General features: G+C 46.4%; 1 protein-coding gene across 1 annotated transcript in view; it reads right to left on the bottom strand.

Moving 5' to 3' along the window:
* Positions 1 to 424: 424 nt before the first annotated feature.
* The window catches only part of LOC143803735 (sodium- and chloride-dependent neutral and basic amino acid transporter B(0+)-like), a 36228-nt gene continuing 16314 nt past the window's right edge, over positions 425 to 20338 (bottom strand). The window contains exons 11-14 of the mRNA XM_077281509.1: positions 11766 to 11865; positions 2910 to 3019; positions 1309 to 1476; positions 425 to 745 (exon numbers count right to left, since the gene is read on the bottom strand). Of these exons, the coding sequence (XP_077137624.1) occupies positions 578 to 745; positions 1309 to 1476; positions 2910 to 3019; positions 11766 to 11865 (546 nt within the window). The 3' untranslated portion in view covers positions 425 to 577. The remainder of the gene's footprint in view (positions 746 to 1308; positions 1477 to 2909; positions 3020 to 11765; positions 11866 to 20338) is intronic.

Here is a 20338-nt window from a genome sequence, read left to right as displayed (position 1 = left end):
CTTTGGGATGTGCAGCCGACAAATCTGCGGCAACTGATGTGTGATGCCATCATGTCAATATGGACCAAAATCTCTGAGGAATGCTTCCAGCACCTTGTTGAATCTATGCCACGAAGAATTGAGGCAGTTCTGAAGGCAAAAGGGGTCCAACCCGTTACTAGCATGGTGTACCTAATAAAGTGGCCGGTGAGTGTATATATACACACACACACATGAAAGGCGCATGACATTGTTCCCACTATATAAGACAATGCGATTGGTGACTTCAGGGGTAGGAACGCGACCGTACATTCACCAGTCTTACATATCCATCTTTCCATTGGTAGCTTACATCTTAAAGATCCCGAGGCAGAAAATGTTTTTCCATAACTTGTAACATATTTACAACGTTTATTCTTGCAATTACTATATTCTGTACAGAAGGTCTTGGGCTTAGTTTTCCAAGACAAAGTGACTTATGCATTAATACACAGTTCTAACATCAAGGTGCAAATTCTGTATAATTGACCTGAGCAATAAAAAGTGTCTTCTGTAAAGAGTCCAAAAAAATAGAGGGCACAGATGAAATATATCCGATTCAGTCATTCTGAAATGAGGAGTTATCCAATCCTTTAAGATCTGGTATCTCAACTTCATTATTGTCTTCCTTATCAGTGTCGTCCTTCATATTCTGGTACCTCTCACCACGGTTACTTGGCAGTCGGGGGCCCCAGTTCTCAGTTGGTCTACAACACTTCACAATGCGCTGTGAAGGAAAAATATGCATGAGATAAATAAGCCGATGTTTAAATTTGCAGTAGAAATGAGTGAATCATTTCAGGTGAATTCTTTCAAAATCATGGTTGGCAGGAGGGGGATAAAAATATCAAAATGCTCACCTGGTCCTGATCTGGTCGGATAATCCTGATCAGCCTTCAGTGACTTCTTGTCATGTGGCCTTCTATTTAATAAGGGCCGGAGGTGTTAAAGATGCCATGGAAGACTGGACCAACATATCTGACCAGAATTGAGCTGGATTTCGTGGCTGGACATGTGAGGGCCAGGTGACTAATTTTTTTTACCTATGTTTATTATGTTCTGGGGTCTGGAAAGATCTCTTAATATAAGAATGCACATTCAATTCACATTGGATTCAAATTCACGTTTTGGCAGATTCTCTCATCTATGATTGGCAACTTTCTATGGTGTGTGGAGCCTGTTATCATGACGTGAACAAGGCGTATAACCATAAAAATATATATATAACTGTATTAATACAGTATAATAATAGTCTGCTGTCATAAAATCTGTCAAATTAGGGATACTGACCTGAAAAATGTTACCGGGGGCTTGTATTACTTTCACAACAGCTATAATGGGAATCCATATCAGGCAAAAAACAACCATAAGGAAGCCGAGGATAATCGCCCATTTGGGATATTTTACACCACCATATGCTGCAGCCTCATAGGTGACCAACGACCAAACCAAAATGACCTGCAAAATGGGAGCAAAAATAAAATAATTGCAATGTATTTTCTGTGATTTCAAACATTTAAATGGCACCTGCCATCATGGACATTTATGAAAAATCCACCAACATGGAAAACAGCTATATTTTTTTTAAAGTGATACAATGTCAGACTAAGTTCACATTAGCGTTTAAGTCTGCAGCGTGGTGCTGCGGAGTTCTTTCCTTAAGCTCCGCCTACTTCTGCATGCGTCCTGCGTACCTATCTTTAACATTGAGTACGCAGGGACATGTGTTGTATGCGTGCATCTTTTTGACGTGCCCACCGAACGCAATATGTCGCATTTTCTTGCATTCGGCGGGCAAGTCAAAATGACGCATACAGCGCATGTCCCTGCGTACCCAATGTTAAAGATAGGTACACAGGACACATGCAGAAGTAGGCGGAGCTTAAGGAAAGAAGTCTGCAGCACCACGCTGCGGACTCAAACGCTAATGTGAACCCAACCTCAGTTAGATAGATAATAATAATAATCTTTAATTTTATATATAGAGCTAACATATTCTGCAGCGCTTTACAGATTGCACACATTATCATCACTGTCCCCGATGGGGCTCACAATCTAAATTCCCTATCAGTATGTCTTTGGAATGTGGGAGGAAATCAGAGTACCCGGAGGAAACCCACCCAAACACGGGGAGAACATACAAACTCCTTGCAGATGTTGGCCTTGGTGGGATTTGAACCCAGGACTCCAGTGCTACAGTGCTAACCACTGAGCCACCGTGCTGCCGATAGATAGATAGATAGATAGATAGATAGATAGATAGATAACAAAGAGAAGAAAAAGAGAAGCAGCACAGGCAGATAGCATTCCTGGGTGCCGTGCCTCCAAGGCAATGACCACACCTCCATATACAGACAAAAAACGAAGGCAGCACACCAGTTCAGGATGAAAAAATGTGGTTATTTAATTGCCCAAAATGCTTGAGAAAGGCTCACAATTCTGAGCTGAAACGTCACTATTTTGGGCAATTAAATAGCCACATTTTTTCATCCTGAACTGGTGTGCTGCCTTCGTTTTATGTTTGTAGATAGATATAAGATAGATTGATAGATAGATAGATGGATGATAGATAGATAGATAGATAGATAGATAGATAGATAGATAATAGATATATAGATAATAGATAGATAGATAGATAGATAGATAGATAGATAGATAGATAAATAGATAGATAGATAGATAGATAGATAGATAATAGATAGATAATAGATACTGTAGATAGATAATAGATATATAGATAATAGATAGATAGCTAGATAGATAGATAAATAATAGATAGAAAATAGATAGATAATAGATAGATGATAGCTAGATAGATAGATAGATACTGTAGATAGATAGATAATATTTGAGTGAGTTTTCTTGTCTATTTAGAAATGAGTGAAACTTACAGCTAACAGTACAGGTGACACAAAATACCAGCAGATCCTCCACCACAGCCAGAAGATCCAGTGCTTCTTTCCAATCATCATCTCTATATCCAGGATTACTCTATTGCCACCTGTTGGAGTTAAACAGCAATTGCATAAGGCTACATTTTCAGGCACGCAGCGTGCAAAACCTGTGTTGTTAACGTGATTTTTACACTTACATATACATGGATCTGCAGCAAAACTACATGTCAGTGCAGTTTTCGAATGCATTTTGGCCACATTGTGAACTGCCTCTAATTCACTCAATGAGCTCATTCAGACATCCGTGCAAATTGGTTCAATCTCCAACCACCATGCCCGGACTGGCCGCGGCTCTCCTGACTTCAGTGTGCCAGCTTCATGTATTTCTATGTGGCTGTCTCACTCAGGTCAGGAGAGCCGCGGCCAGTCCGTGTATTGCAGTCGGAGATCGGACGTCTGAATGAGCCCTTAGTGTAACTGATACCTACAAAATATCACTGACTTGTGGTCCCAGATCTCAGGATTTCTCTATACAATGAAAACTCAAAATCAGAGAAATGTTATAATTAATCCTTGATAATGCATTGGAATTCTGTTCTGGAGGGAGTTTCAGGCAGCGAGACCCCATTGTTGGGCACTAGGGTTGAGCGACTTTCATTTTTTTAAGATCGAGTCGGGTTTCGCGAAACCCGACTTCCTCAAAAGTCGAGTCGAGTGAAATAGGCCAATTATCGCGAAGAGTCGGGGATCGACCAAAACACGAAACCCAATGCAAGTCAATGGGAAAAATCCTCCTCCTCCTCGCAATAGGCGTGCACGCCCCTGACACCTATGTCATCACGCTGCCCACACTCCTTCATTGGCTGAAAAATGGCGCTGAACGCGTCATACGAAACGCGACTTTGGCGCGAAGATCGCCGACCACATGGCCGATCCAACACTAGGATCGGGTCAGGTTTCATGAAACCCGACTTTGCCAAAAGTCGGCGACTTTTGAATTTGTCCGATCCGTTTCGCTCAACCCTATTGGGCACCAGATAAGTGAGATTTTCTCAGGAGTGCAATTAGATAATCATTCGGTCCTGATTCATAAACATTGGTGTTTTGTATGCCAGCATTGATGTCCAGGGATGTACTAAGAGTCTAGATCACGTGAAGTCATTCTCCCCCTCTACTCCTCCTTGGTCAGCGACGTCATCGAAGGTCATTCACTCCCTGCATTCTTAGGAACGGAGGCACCGCTAAGAGCCAGGGTCCGCCGGAGGGGTGAATATATCCATATTTTTTATTTTTATTATTTATTTTTTACATGAATATGGATCCCAGGGCCTGAAGGAGAGTCTCCTCTCCTCCAGACCCTGGGAACCATACGCACCGCACACTTCCGATTCCGATTTCCGATATCGCAAAAATATCGGAACTCGGTATCGGAATTCCGATACAGCAAATATCGGCCGATACCCGATATTTGCAGTATCGGAATGCTCAACACTACTGATGACTGATGGATGAAATCTGAGAACCCACCAGGGAGCTCAATCTGATGGGAGAATTTATGACTCTGTCTTTGGGTTTGTGCACGTGACTTTTTTTCTCAGACGAGTGCTACCTATTTTTTTAACAGATAGATAACACTCATACCCATGATATTCTATGGGACTGTGCACATGTCCAATTTTTCCCGTGGGCCGAGTGGTCAATTTTGTTGTAGTTTGTGATCATAAATTAGCTGAGAGGAACTAAAAAAAAGACAGATAATAAAGATACAAACTCTCGACTAATGGATTCTCACATAACTCATTCATACATAGAGGCTACAGATCATATTATATTAATTATACTTTGATATCTATGATCTTAACACAGAGAAGTCTATTTTTTCTTATATGTAAATGAGCTGTTAAGATCTATGAGCTGGACATAGATCTGCCTCCAAAGCTTACTTTAAATATAGCAAGGTGTTGCCAGTGTGATGTGTAATGGCTGCTCCCTGCTCTCCTGATCTTACTGCAGAGCTGTGTGTGATTATACCTTGACCCTGGTATTGTCGAAGGTGTAGTATATCCGACGATAAGAGCTACCCCTGCCCCATCATTTCTCAATACTCTGTAGCCCCCCTACTATAACCCAAATTCCCCCAATAAAAACACGACTAGGTTTATTTCTTTGGAATGATATAGGCCACAGTAGCCTTTTATTAAACATATAACAATAAATACATTGATAACAATACAATAACTTTTTAAAGGCTAGAAGGAGCCCCAAGAATCTGGTGATTGACAACCCATACCGTGAACATACATAACACAAATTTACTCCCAGTCGTTCAAAACCCTGGCTCGGGAGCACCAAAACCCAAAAGAGGGTTCACTGTTCACGGTAAAAATTCCAGGAGATCCGACCACCCCTGCCGGAACTCCCCAACCACCATTCACCAGATCCAAAAGATATTAAACTCCAAAAACAGAGGAGCCATATGCCAAAATGGATCCCCCAAACCAATTTCCACCAACTCCCAGGACTCCCCCCAGCCGCCACAACGAGAGGCCTTTGAACAATTCACAGGCTCGAGACCCCACCACACAGAAAAACTATGGCCCGTTCAATGCCTTCCTGAATTCCAAGGGCCCAAAAATCCATCCCCACCGCATTCAAATGAACTCCGTCGGCCAGCCAAAACGCCCCTTCCCCTCTTTCCAACTCAAAATGTCGCACCGCTACACCTCCATTCCTGGCCTATTAACCTTTATCCGGGCCTTATTCAACTTATCCAAAGACTGCATGTTCCTCCAACGTTTATGCGGCACGATTTCTGACCAAACAATGGTCAAACCCGGGTACAAGACCCATAAGCGCAAACAGTCCTGTTTGATATCTTTTGTTAATTCCCTAAAAGGCCGGACCCCTAAGTCATTACCCCCAATGTGCAAAACTAAAATATTAGGAACCCTGTCCAACTTGACCCTGTTATTGATCTCCTTTAGAACTCTATACCAGACCATCCCCCTAAAACCAAACCAAAGAATTACCGCCACTCTCCGATCAAAACGAAGTTGTCTACCCTTGTTCCACACATCGGCACTCTGTGCTCCCCAGTGAACATACGAGTGGCCGAAAATCCACACCAACAAAGGCAGGGGACCTGAAAAAACACAAAAAAGAGACTCAAAAAGTAGCACAGCCGATATAACAAGCCTCATCTAGGCCCAGCAACGCAATAGCCTTTCTGAAAACCACCGTAAATTGATAACGGGATAACAAGGAACCATCCATATGGCATAGCAACAACCGGTCCCGGCTAGGCTGAAGCCCCCCAAAATTTGCCAGACAGGTAACTGGACACATAACCGACCCAGGAACCGAACCCAAAACAATCCTACTACCCCTACCTTCCTGATCGGACTTTGATCGCCGCAACCACAACTCGACCTGACCAGCCGACAAAAACACGTCTTGAGGTAACAGACTCCCCATCACTTTTTTGCTAGGTGATACCAACTCACCAACTCGCAATGCCCCAAAAAAGGCTAGAGAAAAAGCCAAACGAAACAAATACAGTTCAAAAACTGACAAACATATAGAAGGCAAAACCCCGCCCAACCTTTCCAACAAGCCAAAAGAAACGGGGAGTCTAGAATCCACACGTCGCGGCCACCGCCGAAAGCCCTTTACCGCCTGTTTTACCAAAAAGATCTTGGTTAAATCTGGTTGACCATGCAATTTAAAACCAAATGCCAAGGCCGACATGACTCGAGACACTTTGGCGGAAGACCATCCTCCCGAAATTCCTCGACTCAACCAAGATAACAATACACCCGCCTGCTCTTGCTCGCTCAACCCACACGACTCAGCCCACAACAATTCCTCCCAATCCATTTAAATTGCCTGGTAAGCCTCCCATGTTCTGGGAGCCAACGACGACCTGATCAACGCCTCTGCGTCCCGGACAACACAAGCCATAGTTCTGCAGGGCACTCCAACCCGACGACCTCCGCATCCGGAGCCAGTGACCAAAAACGATCGAACTGTAAATGAGAAAGAGAGTCCGCAATGGAATTATGAGCACCAGGAACATGCGCCGCAATTACGCGTGCATTCAAATTCAAACACGATAAGACCAACTGTCTCTGCACCCGCACCACCGGAGGCGACGATGCAGATAAATTGTTGATGGCGCAAACCACCCCCCTATTGTCACAGTGAAATCGAACCCGCCTGTTTCGAAAAACCTGCTGCCACAAATGCACCGCCACCAAAATGGGAAAAATTTCCAAGAGTGCGATATTCTGAACCAGGCCAGAAGAAATCCAAGACGCAGGCCACGTTGCCACGCACCATTGACCCTGAAAATACGCTCCGAAACCCGACCCTCCAGCTGCATCTGTAAACAAATCCAACGACCCGTTATCAACCACTCCCTCAAGGAACAAAGACCGACCATTATAGTTCTGTAAGAACCCACTCCACACCGCCAAGTCTTCCTTATGTTCAGCGGACAACCGTACAAAGTGATGAGGAGCACGAACTCCTGCTGTGGCCTTGGCCAACCTCCTGGAAAAAACTCTGCCCATGGGCATAACGCGACAAGCAAAATTAAGTTTTCCTAGGAGCAATTGCAATTTCCTTAATGACAACTTTTTCAAACGACAAGCCCGCCGTACATCCTCCCGCAAACCAAACACTTTCTCCATGGGCAACCTAAACTCCCACCGAATGGTATCAATGACGGTACCTAAAAAACATAAACACGTGCTCGGGCCCTCAGTTTTGCCAGGAGCCAAAGGAACTCCAAAACGATACGCCACCAATTCAATTGCTCTCAGAATTGTTTGACAACGGTCAGACCCAGCCGGGCCGACGCACAAGAAGTCATCCAGATAGTGAATAACAGAATCGCAACCAGAAAAGACCCGAACCACCCACTCCACAAAGGAACAAAAAAGCCTCAAACAACGCACAAGATAGAGAACACCCCATGGGCAAACACCTATCCACAAAGAAGCGATCCTCCCAAAAACAACCCAGAAGCCTAACACTATTCAGATGAACTGGCAACAAACGAAAAGCCGATTCTATATCTGTCTTAGCTAGGAGAGCCCCTTTTCCACATTTCTGGACCCAGTCCACCGCTATGTCAAAAGACGCATAAACCACTGAGCAAAGCCCAGGATCAATCCCGTCGTTAACAGACAAACCTCTAGGATAAGACAGATGCTGAATCAAATGAAATTTCCCTGCCTCTTTTTTAGGCACCACCCCCAAATGGGAAACAACCAAATCCTCAAAAGGTGGACACTCGAACGGGCCCGCCATCTGACCCAACGCAACCTCCTTCCGCAATTTCTCGGAAACCACGTCGGCGTGCAACAAAGCCGACCGCAGATTTTTTCTAACACAAGGAACAGCAAACGAAGGGGCCGGAATCACAAAACCCTCTTGAAAACCTGACAACAGCAGAACAGCTTTATCCCTATTCTGATATCTATTTAGATAAGGGACCATCCTTTCCCACTTCACCGGTGTCTCCCCCATGGGTATTACCGCTTCCTGGTTTCGCTTTACCCTTTTTGAAGCATTTTGCCGCCCCATGAGAGGAGCCCCTACAATGGGAGCACAAGTGTTTAAACTTGCAGTTGACTCTGAATTTACACTGACCTTCGTTAAACTGCCAACAGACCCCTAATTTTTGCCCCCCTGACTGACTGGCGGGACTAGAGGACCCAGCGGTACCAGACTGAAAACCCTGGCCGGAGCCTCCGGCCCCTCCATGAAAGGAATGGCCGAACTTATACTGCGCCATCACCCGTAACCATAGTCTGATGTCTTTTTGATCCCATCTAATGGCCGGCCGGACCGCTTTCCTCTGCCTGAACTGCTCATCGTACCTGAGCCACGCATGACTGCCATAAACCCTGTGAGCTTCGCTAATGGAATTCATATAACAAAACAACCCCGAGCAGTTCTCGGGCACCTTTTCCCCAATCACACTGGCCAAGATGGCTAAAGCCTGAAGCCAGTTAGCAAATGTCTGAGGAATCAAGCGCCAATGCCGCTTTCCTCATTCTCCTTTTTGCTCTCCTCTTTCTTCTTTTTATCAAGATTAAATTTCTCCAACGGGAGCAACGAAAAAATCTCGACATATTCGTCCTTCGCAATCTTTTCCTTAACTTCCTTCTTAAGATGGGCCCCTAATGGACCCTCAAAACACACATAAACTTCGCCATGAGCCCTATCATCCAAATGGATCCTGCACTCCTTCTCCTTATCCGTTTGCACCGAAACCGATACTGGCTCAGCAGCCACCACTGGCGCCACTACTGAACCAATGGGCCCCAGCTGTGGGCCTAACCAAGCACCCAAATGTCTCTGAGCGGCCAAACCCTGCTCTAGCCTGGACAACAAATCCTGAACTTTACCTAAAATCTCGCAGACCCCCACTGATCCTGCGTCACCCGCCACCCTTGAAACACTAACAACCCCCTGACTACCACTAAGAGCAGGTGATGACAAATCTGGAGGACAAAGACCTGACATGGACATATACTCACCGGGCTGCAAGGAATCTGCGGTCCCTCCAGCCGTAGTGCTGGCATCTAGACATCCCCGAGCTGCGGCATCCCGGACCGATCCGTCCGATCCTGGCTGATGGCGAAGCCCCAGGAGATCAACCTGTGTGCCCTGGACCGCCACAGGCACGGAGAATAGGGGGCCCGGACTCTGGATCCCCGGGGAAAACTGTGCCTGCATGGATGAGCCTGCAGCGCACCAGCTCCCATCAGCCCCAGCGCTGGATGACACTGGAGTCCCTCTGCCAAAACGTCCAGGTGCAGGAGAGCACCCTGCTGCAGGAGACAAGGCCAGCCTGGCTCCGTCCAGCCTCGGACCGCCCGCCCCACCGTCGTCCACCGCTCCTCCAGCACTCCCACATGCGGCCGAGACAGCCACGCGAGTGGAACATCACCGCTGTGGCATCCCGCTCCCACAGGCCCCAGACGCTGACCGGCGTGCCGAGGCTCCACCCCCACCGCACTGCGAGGTGGAGGTCTAGTGACGCCGCTGAGGCCCGCCTGGCAGTTGGATTCCTCCCAGGCCGGGGCCTGCTGGCCGCTGATCTTACCGACGCTTGGCCTGGAGGGTCCCGGGAGGGGCTCCTGCACCTCCGGTGGGCTCGAGGACCGGAGTCCAGGGACAGACGCTCGTGGTCCGTGTCCGCCAAGACCGCCGCTCCAATGGTGCCGCAGCATCCGATAACCCCGCTCCACCGGCCATGATGTGTGCCACCTGCACTTCCAGCCAGCCCTGGGGGTGTAATGCTGCCGCCGCCCTGAGGCCCTCTAGGATCTCATCCATGATAGAAATGTCAGGTATGTCTTCTCACAATCCCAAAAGAGCGGGAACTGACGAGATCCCTCCCCCAATCCCCCCATGTACCTACAGAGAAAACCTTCCCCCCTAGAATTAGTATAATTCCTCCCCCTCTCCAACCCATTGTCATGTAGGCCTCAGCCTACGCCGTGGGGGAGGGTACGGATTGCTCCACCCTTTCCTGACACATCTGCAGGTTCCTCTCAGCTTCAGTTTCCATCTCACAGGCAGACAGGGTTGCAATACAGCAGAGCTGTGAGAGCTGCAGCTACTAACATGTTTGTTATGAGACAAAGTTTAGTTTTGCTGTTCTGTGTTAATAACATGTCTCACACTGGTAATGTCCGCTTTTATTAAAAATAAGCTCTGGGGGAGATTTTCATGCAGATCAGTGTCCCGCCCATAGATTTCAGCAGCTCATTTACATATAAGAAAAATATAGAATTCTCTGGAATAAGACATCGGATCACAGATATCAAGGTATCGTTTTATTCAGCTTCCTATGACCTACATGTCCTTATAGACAGCTTAGAAGTGTTGAGCCTACTAACAGATCCTCCTTAAGTAAAAAAAATTACCCTGAAGATGTCCACATTTTTTAAAGGGAACCTGCCACATTGAACAACACTATTTACCTACAGATCTACGGGTAGGGCTCCCTCAGATGTCCGTGCAAATCTGTCCGATATAGGACAGTAATGCATGGACTGGCCAAAGCTCTCCCGGCCCGAGAATGACAGCCTTATAGAAATATATGAAGCTGGCATGTTCGGATTGGGAAAGCCACTGCCAGTCCATTGATTAGCGGTTCGTGCTTGGACCACTTGACACATATGTCTAAATGAGCCTTAAATCTGCAAGTTAATAGGAAAGTGCCCGGCCACCATACTGAAAGTATGGCAACCATGAAAAATGACCTTTATCCCTTCAGGTAGTATATCACTACAAAGTCGGCTGTCAATCAAAGTGCTGGGACTGTCTTACAGCCTCCGCTCACTTTGCTGTGTGCTGTGACTGTAGCCGCGACGGCATGCCTTTACGACTGAAAGCAGGTGACTCCCGGGAGGGATATAGTTCCTTTTTCTCCAGGATGCTGCATTTTCAGCACCTCCTGGACACCTTCACAATGCTACTAACCAGTAGATTAACCCCATATTTGCCGGTTATCAGCGTTATTCAATGTGACAGGTTCCTTTTTAATCAATGTAGGTCTGAATGTCAGAAATGATGTGCTCTTTTATTTTTTATTCATTTTTATCTTTTCTTATTTTAAAAATGTAGCATCTTTCAGAGTGATCTTATTCTGGAACGTACTGGATGTCATTAATTACCTTTCTATTTGCACCCTAGGGCCCTATCGACTGTCTGCAAAGAATCTGATATCAATTATACAATAAGTATATAATATTACTTTTTATAATTAAAGCTTCAGTTACCCTTTACATACAGGACATACATTTATATATCAAAACATTATTAGAGATGTACCATATATCCAGATGACTGCCACTAATTCCAGGACTGCAGCAAACAGCAAAGCCCATCCTCCACAGAAAGAGTCAATGAGGTTCACCCAGTAGATGCCGGACTATAAAACGACAAGAACATTATATGGCAGCTGCTATACAGATTAAGTGCATCATTAGGCTGGTCTATTAAAGCAGACCTGTCACTTTCCAGAAATATGGAATTTTTTTCACCTGGCGTAATTGTCACTGTCCTCCTAAATCCGGTGTTTTTCCTTTGCTCCTGAGATATGGCCTCTTCATCTGTTTATATAAGTGTGGTCTTACAGCTAACTGGGAGTGTACTCGACAAGACTCCCATAAATGTTAAAGATCACGCCCCTTTGGCTAAAAGACTATATATATATATATATATATATATATATATATATATATATATATATATATATATATATATATATATAAATATACAGAGAACAGGAGGCCATATCTCAGAAAAGGAGATGGGCAGAAACAAAGGTAAAACAGCGCGCCGGATTCAAAAGAGCAGCAGCATTTAGAGAAAATATAATTATAATTTATAATAAACTAGCCAGAATATAAACATGGAAAATAAACAGGAAATGACAATTGTCCTAAAAAAAAATAGTGCAGAAAGTTGGAATACATGGTTCTTTATTAAATCACGACACATAAATACCAAAGGACGTGAACTCTGAACATGCAATTCTATAAAAATTATAAATACCAATTTCCGTGGACTTGTCACAGGTGTGTCAGAGGCTGCAGACAGTCGCACTGCATCTAGCTGCAGAAGGTCTCTGCAGTTGGCTTTGCAGATGCCTTCCTGGCAACCTCCCCCTGGCTCTAATGGACACTCCTTAACTGGGTGTTTATAGACTTTCTGTCTGCTTCTGGGAATCGCCGGTGATATTTCCATTTTCCCCTGTTGAGGCTTGGAGCTATAGCAGTCGGCTATCTTCCTCTTTGGTGCTTTTGAAGGATGTCTGTGTTATCTCTCTGAGTCTACTCAAGATAAGTGTTCCCCTCGTTTCTTTATCCCATTTGTCTTTAGTTGTAGTGGGTATTGACTAGTGTCAATTGCTTATTGCCAGGGTCAGGCAGGGATTAGGTTCCTGCTCTGTGATTGGTGCAAAACCTATATAGTGACGTTTAGGGCAGACAGGGTGACTTTAGATTTGCCTAGGGGTCCCAACTCTCTTCTTCCCTAGTGTTGAGCCGCATTCCCCTCATCCCTTCGTGTTGCACTTAATCTTCCCACATTGTGTGTGAGAGGACTATTTCCCAAGCTTAGATGTATGGTATTGGCATTGGTATATGGTCCATATGGTATTAAATACATGAAAAGAGAAAATGAAAGCTCAATGTCTGGACAATCTATAAAGTGCACAAAGTCTGTATAACCTAGAAATAGTAAATGTAGAAGATCAATGATAACTTTGTCTGGAACAGCGCTGAAACGCTCATTGGTGTTTGGAGCCAGACCAGCATGAGATATTCTTCATTACTGTGTCTCTATATGTTATTGAGACATGTATTTAAGCTGTCCGGTTCTATGTGTGCACCATTTTCTTGTAGGATAATATGTATGGGATGTGACAGGCCATCTTTAAGATGGATTAAATCCGACTATCAATAATTAAATATCATGACTAGGGTTGAGCGAAACGGATCGGTCATTTTCATAAATCGGCAACTTTTAGGCAAAGTCGGGTTTCATGAAACCCGAACCGATCCTAGTGTGGGATCGGCCATGAGGTCGGCGATCAGAGCGCCAAAGTCGCGTTTCATATGACGCTGTCACCGCCGTTTTTCATCCAATGAAGGCGGACGCAGATTGTGGGCAGCGTGATGACATAGGTCTCGGTCCCCACCATCTTAGAGAAGGGCATGGCAGTGATTGGCTTGCTGTCTGCGGCGTCACAGGGGGTATAAAGGGGCGTTCCCGCCGACCTCCATGTTACTGCTGCTGATCTGAGCAAAGGGAGAGGTATTGCTGCAGTTAGTCAGAAGCAGGGACAGAGTTAGGGAGGAAATCTAAACCCCCAAATCGCTTGTGTTGGAGCGATTTTCACTGTCCCACACCACCTTTTTGTGCAGGGACAGTGGAGGTCGTATTTTAGTGCAGCAGCTGCATAGCTGTGTGCACGGTGCTGTGCAAACCAACTGCTTTTTTCAAAGCAAAAATCCTGTTGCTCCTTTCTGCACAGTTACCTGTCTTGTTTATTTGTCCACATTTTTGTGTTCAGCAGTCCTTTTTATTGCTGCCATACTTGTCCTGAGCTCATTCTAGGGAGCTTGTTATTTTTTTTTTTTTTTAAATAATAATTCCAGCCACTTTCTGGCACGTTCATAGTGTTGTGTTATACCACTGGGCCAGAGTTGTGGTTCTGTGTCTCCCCCCAAAAAAAAGGGAGATTAAAATTCGCACACAGTGTATATTCTGCTGTACTGCTAGTGTGTCGTATATATCAGGCAGCCACTTTCTGCCACGTTCATAGTTTACTGTTATACCACTGGGCCAGAGTTGTGGTTCTGTGTCTCCCCCCCAAAAAAAAGGGAGAATAAAATTCGCACACAGTGTATATTCTGCTGTACTGCTAGTGTGTCGTATATATCAGGCAGCCACTTTCTGCCACGTTCATAGTTTACTGTTATACCACTGGGCCACAGTTGTGGTTCTGTGTCTCCCCCCCAAAAATGAGGAAGTCTGGTGGAAGAGGCCGTGGGCGGGGGTTGTCAGCTGGTACTGATGGTGGTGCTGCATCTGGTGGTAGTGGCAAAAGCACAGTAGCATCTAAGGCTGGAGGTGTTGAGCCTGCGTCATCGTCTGGCTACACAAGGCCTCGAAGGCTCCCTTACCTGGGAGTAGGAAAACAGCTTTTAAAGCCGGAGCAGCAGGAAAAAGTTTTGGCTTTCCTTGCTGACTCAGCCTCTAGCTCTTTGGCCTCCTCTTCCCAAAGTTCAAAATGTCACAGCAGCCAGTCGTCAGTGGATGCTCCCGGTCAGGAACAAGACGTTTCCTTGTGTCCTTCTCCCAAACCAAAAGTGAAGGATGCGTCAGGCGACAGAACAGGTTACTCCATGGAGCTGTTTACACATACCGTGCCTGGGTTAGAAAGGGAAATTGTACCCTGCCCATTACAAGAAGAATAGGACATGGAGTGCACTGATGCACAGCCACAGCTAGATTATGATGCTGTTCCATTGAATCAGATCACTACATTGCCCTCGCAGTTTGCTGAGCCAGAATCTGACCCTGATGAGACTATGGTGCCCTGTCCTGAACGCTATAGCACCTTACACGGTGACACTGAGGAAGGTGCACATGACATTGAGGAGGAGGAGGTGATAGATGACCCAGTTGTTGACCCAGATTGGCAGCCATTGGGGGAAGAGGGTGGCGCTGCCAGTAGCTCAGAAGTGGAGGAGGGTTATCCACAGCAGCACCAATCTACATCGCAACAGCTGTCATCTGGCAGGCCCGTATCAGGCAAAAAACGTTTGACAAAACCAGTTTTAGGACAGCGTGGCCATCCTGTGAAAGTTGCACAGCGTGCAATGCCTGAAAAGGAATTCCATAGTAGGAAGAGTGCAGTGTGGCATTTTTTTGACCAAGATCCCAATGATCAGTCAAAAGTGATCTGTAAAAAATGCTCAAAGACCTTTAGCAGAGGGAAGATTCTTAACAATTTAAATACAACGTGCATGCGTAGACATTTAATCAGCATGCACTTGCAAGCCTGGACTAACTACCTAACGTCCCGTACCGTTGGTGCACCAGGTCTGAATGAAGGTAGTCAGCACCGCAACATTGCTTCCCTCACTGTAAGCCCACCGGTTAGGACACCAGTAGCAAATGTGGAGGGATCGTCGCTAGGCCAAAGCAGTCAGGGAGTCAGAAGGTTATTGGTAGGAAGCACTGTATGTAGGCCAACATCACCAACTCACTCTCAATCTGCCATGTCCAAAACCACCACCACCGCTAGTTCCACCATAGGCAGCTCTCCAGTCCAGCTCACCCTAGAAGAGACTCTTGTTAGGAAACGAAAGTACTCATCCTGTCATCCGCGTACACAGGGTTTGAACGCCCACATTGCCAGACTTATCTTGTTAGAGATGATGCCCTACCGGTTGGTTGAAAGCGAAGCTTTCAAAGCCCTGATGGCCTACGCAGTACCACGCTATGACCTACCCAGTCGCCACTTCTTTGCGAGAAAAGCCATCCCAGCCCTCCACCAGCATGTCAAAGACCGCATTGTCCATGCACTGAGGCAGTCTGTCAGTGGGAAGGTGCACCTCACAACAGACGCATGGACCAGTAGGCATGGCCAGGGACGTTACGTGTCCATCACGGCGCACTGGGTTAATGTCGTGGAGGCAGGGTCCACAGGGGACAGCAATAGTGGGACAGTTCTGCCTAGTCCACGATCTAGGAAACAGTTGGCTGTAGACGTTTGCCACCCCACCTCCTCCTCCTCCAGAAGCGAAAGCTGATCCACAGAGCGCTGTCGCACGACCACTCCATCCGCAGCTGCCAGTATTGCACACGAGGTGTCCCATTACGGAACAGCTAGTGGGAAGCATCAGCAGGCCGTGTTTGTAATGAAGTGTTTGGGCGACAACAGACACACCGCGGAAGTTCTGGCCGAGTTCTTGCAGCAAGAAACTCAGTCATGGCTGGGCAGTGTACATCTTGAGGCAGGCAAGGTAATCAGTGATAAAGGAAGGAATTTTATGGCTGCCATAGCCCTTTCACAACTCAAACACATACCTTGCCTGGCTCACACTTTGAACCTGGTGGTGCAGTGCTTTCTTAAAAATTATCCGGAGTTACCAGCCCTGCTCCTGAAGGTGCGAAGACTTTGCTCGCACATCCGCCGGTCGCCCGTACACTCCAGCCGTATGCTGAACCATCAGCGATCGCTCAATCTTCCACAGCACTGCCTAATTATCGACGTTGCAACAAGGTGGAACTCCACACTGCACATGGTTCAGAGGCTGTGTGAACAGAGGCGTGCTGTCATGTATTTGTGGGAGGATACGCATACACGGGCAGGCAGTTGGATGGCAGACATGGAGTTGTCTGGTGTGCAGTGGTCCAAGCTACAAGACCTCTGTCAAGTCCTTCAGTGTTTCGAGGAATGCACATGGCTGGCAAGTGCAGACGACGCCATCATAAGCATGAGCATCCCACTTATGCGTCTGCTGATGCAAAGTTTGACGCACATCAAGGAGCTGGCGTCTGCAGCCGAGGACGAGGGAATCCTTTATGACAGTCAGCCATTGTCTGGTCAGGGAACTGTCCAGGACGAGGTGGCGGTCGAAGAGGATGAGGAGGAGGATGATGGGGATGACTATGTATGGGAGGAGGATGCTTCTCAAGGGCCACTTGAAACTGGTGGCGTTGCAAGGTCAGGTACAGGTTTCTTGCGGGACACTTGTGATGTGGATTTCCAAGAAAGTGCTCCTCAACCCAGCAGAACCAGTGAATTGACACCAGGAACATTGGCCCACATGGCTGAGTATGCCTTGCGTATACTAAAAAGGGACCCCCGCATTGTCAAAATGATGACCGATGACGATTACTGGTTGGCCTGCCTCCTGGATCCACGCTATAAAGGGAAAATGCAAAACATCATGCCACATGAGAACCTTGAGCAAATATTGGCTACCAAACAAGCAACTCTTGTAGACCGTTTAGTTCAGGCATTCCCAGCACACAGAGGCGGTGATGGTCCTCACACTTGCCGTAGGGGGCAACATGACAGAGGTGCTAGAGGTGCCGAAATCCGAAGTGGCGTTGGACAGAGGGGTTTTCTGACAAGGTTGTGGAGTGATTTTTCAATGACCGCTGACACAACTGGGACTGCTGCATCTATTCAAAGTGACAGGAGACAGCATTTGTCCAGCATGGTTACAAACTGTTTTTCATCCCTTATCGATGTTCTCCCTCACAGGTCATTCCCCTTTGATTACTGGGCATCTAAACTAGACACCTGGCCCGAATTGGCAGGATATGCATTACAGGAGCTCGCTTGCCCTGCTGCCAGTGTGCTTTCAGAAAGAGTCTTCAGTGCTGCTGGTTCAATACTGACCGAAAAAAGGACACGTCTGGCTACCCAAAATGTAGATGATCTAACCTTCATTAAAATGAACCAATCATGGATTGCCAATTCTTTTGCCCCACCTTCACCTGCTGACACGTAGCTTGGGTGATAAATGACTCGCTTTTGCCCTCCTCTTACTGACTTTGCCAATTCCTCCATTTGCAGCTGCTGAATGTCCACCATAGGCCGTTTTTATACCTCCCTAAATGGGCTGACTCCCCCCACAGGACCGTGGTCACCACTTGGCACAAGCACCCGTGCAAGTGCCGTTTGCCTGGACAGGTGGGTGCGCCCACTCTACCTCTACTAAACAAAGCTGAGTTTGAATCTACAGGCTTTCGGCCTCTATCAACAATATGAAACTGCATTTGGCCTGGTTCTTGGTTTGGACCTAGTGACGTCTGCTGATGCCTCTTGGTTTCCTCAAAGAAACAAAGCTGAGTTTCAATCTACAGGCTTTCGGCCTCTATCAACAATATGAAACTACATTTGCCCTGGTTCTTAGTTTGGGCCTAGTGACATCTGCTGCTGCCTCTTGGTTTCCTCAAAGAAACAAAGCTGAGTTTGAATCTACAGGCTTTCGGCCTCTATCAACAATATGAAACTGCATTTGCCCTGGTTCTTGGTTTGGGCCTAGTGACATCTGCTGCTGCCTCTTGGTTTCCTCAAAGAAACAAAGCTGAGTTTCAATCTACAGGCTTTTGGCCTGTATTTAGAATTTGAAACTGTATTTGCCCTACTAGTTTGGTTGGGCCCTACTAACAGTGTCTGCTGCTGCTTGTTGTTGTCCTCCACTGAACAAAGCAATGCTGCCTGTTTACTCCTGTTACCAATTTTTTTCTGCTTTTAGCCTCCTTTTTTATTTTGGGCCTATATCTGTGTTTCCTCCTCATCCTGCCTATTACCCAGCCACTGCTTGATGGGTCTGCTGGTACATTGACCCAGACCACTACATTCCCCTTGCACTCTACACAGCCAGAATCTGACCCTGCTAAAAGTCAGGTCCCCCTTCCCGCATACTATACCACCTTACACGGGGACAAAGAGGAAGGTGCATATGAAAGTGCAGGTTCCTTCATCAGGTAGGGGGGCATACTCGTTGGCGACGTCACTGTCACAGGGCCCGTCATAGTACGCAAAAGTGTCACTGCCGGTGGGAGGCGCCCCCGCCGTCAAACACAACGCCATACTTTGAGGGGCCCTGTGCCAGTGCCAATGCGAACGAGTGGGCCCCCCTGCTTACTCTGGATCACAGCACTTGCAAAGTTGAAATACTTACCTCTCCCTGCTCCACCGCCGTGACGTATTCCACATTTCCTGGGCCCAAGAAAAAATTGAGCCAGCCCTCCCCCCCCACAACTTTAACCAAATGACCCCCAATTTTCAATACCTAACTATTATTATAAGGTTAATTAAGATTGACAAGCTTAAGTAACAATAATTGATGTTTTTGACATTAAAATGGGCTCTGTAGGTGTTTTCCTGTCCTCCACTCACTGCCGACTTTGATTCCCCATTGACTTGCATTGGGTTTCGTGTTTCAGTCAGCCCCCGACTTTTCGCAATGATCGGCCGATTTCACCCGACCCGACTTTTGACAAAGTCGGGTTTCGCGAAACCCGACTCGATCCTGAAAAAGTAAAAGTCGCTCAACCCTAATCATGACCAATATGATTCTTTATTTTTATTTTCACAGCCATATGTTTATGTGTCCATTTGGCACCTCGAATTCCTGGTTTTACTTGAGAATCCTAGGATAGAATTATAGAATCATAGAATATTAGAGTTGGAAGGGACTTTCAGGGTCATTGTGTTCAACCCCCTGCTCAAAGCAGGATTCACTAAACCTTCTCAGACAGATTTCTGTCCAGCCTCTGTTTGAAGACTTCCATTGAAAGAGAACTCACCACCTCTCTTGGCAGCCTGTTCCACTCATTGATCACCCTCACTGTGATTCTCAGCAACAAAATTCCATCTTGTAAAGATGGCCAGTAAGGTTGTCTTAAAGGGAGACTGCCCAATCCCGGCCAGGTATGCTGCAACATTTAATGGAAAACATAATTTGAAAAGTTGCCCATTAACCATAGGGAGGGATGAGGTACGTGTAAAATAGCCCTTGGCCGGCTCCTCACTGAACCGCTGTTGGTGAGAGAGATCTTCCAATCAGTGATGTTAGGAGAAGTCAGACAGGGACTGCATCAGACTAGTTAGGTCTCTCCTTAAAGTCCCACACGATCTATCAAGCAATCGTGCATTTGGCTTTGATTCATGCTGCCTGTGGTTTGGGCAGCATGAATCTAGTGACAGGTTCTCTTTAACCCTTTCACTTCAACGGGCAAACCATTTAATATGTGTGCATGTGTACTTCACAACTTTTTATTGATGGTAGATTTTAGGGAAAAAAATATAAAAGTTGGATTAAAAGATGCCCAATCTTTGTGTTCTCGCAAGAGATAAGCCACTC

The sequence above is a fragment of the Ranitomeya variabilis genome, chromosome 2 (assembly GCF_051348905.1).
Source record: "Ranitomeya variabilis isolate aRanVar5 chromosome 2, aRanVar5.hap1, whole genome shotgun sequence".
In the NCBI taxonomy this organism is placed as follows: domain Eukaryota; kingdom Metazoa; phylum Chordata; class Amphibia; order Anura; family Dendrobatidae; genus Ranitomeya; species Ranitomeya variabilis.
The sequence above is the reverse complement of the archived record's forward strand: the minus strand, read 5'-3'. Positions and strand labels throughout refer to the sequence as shown.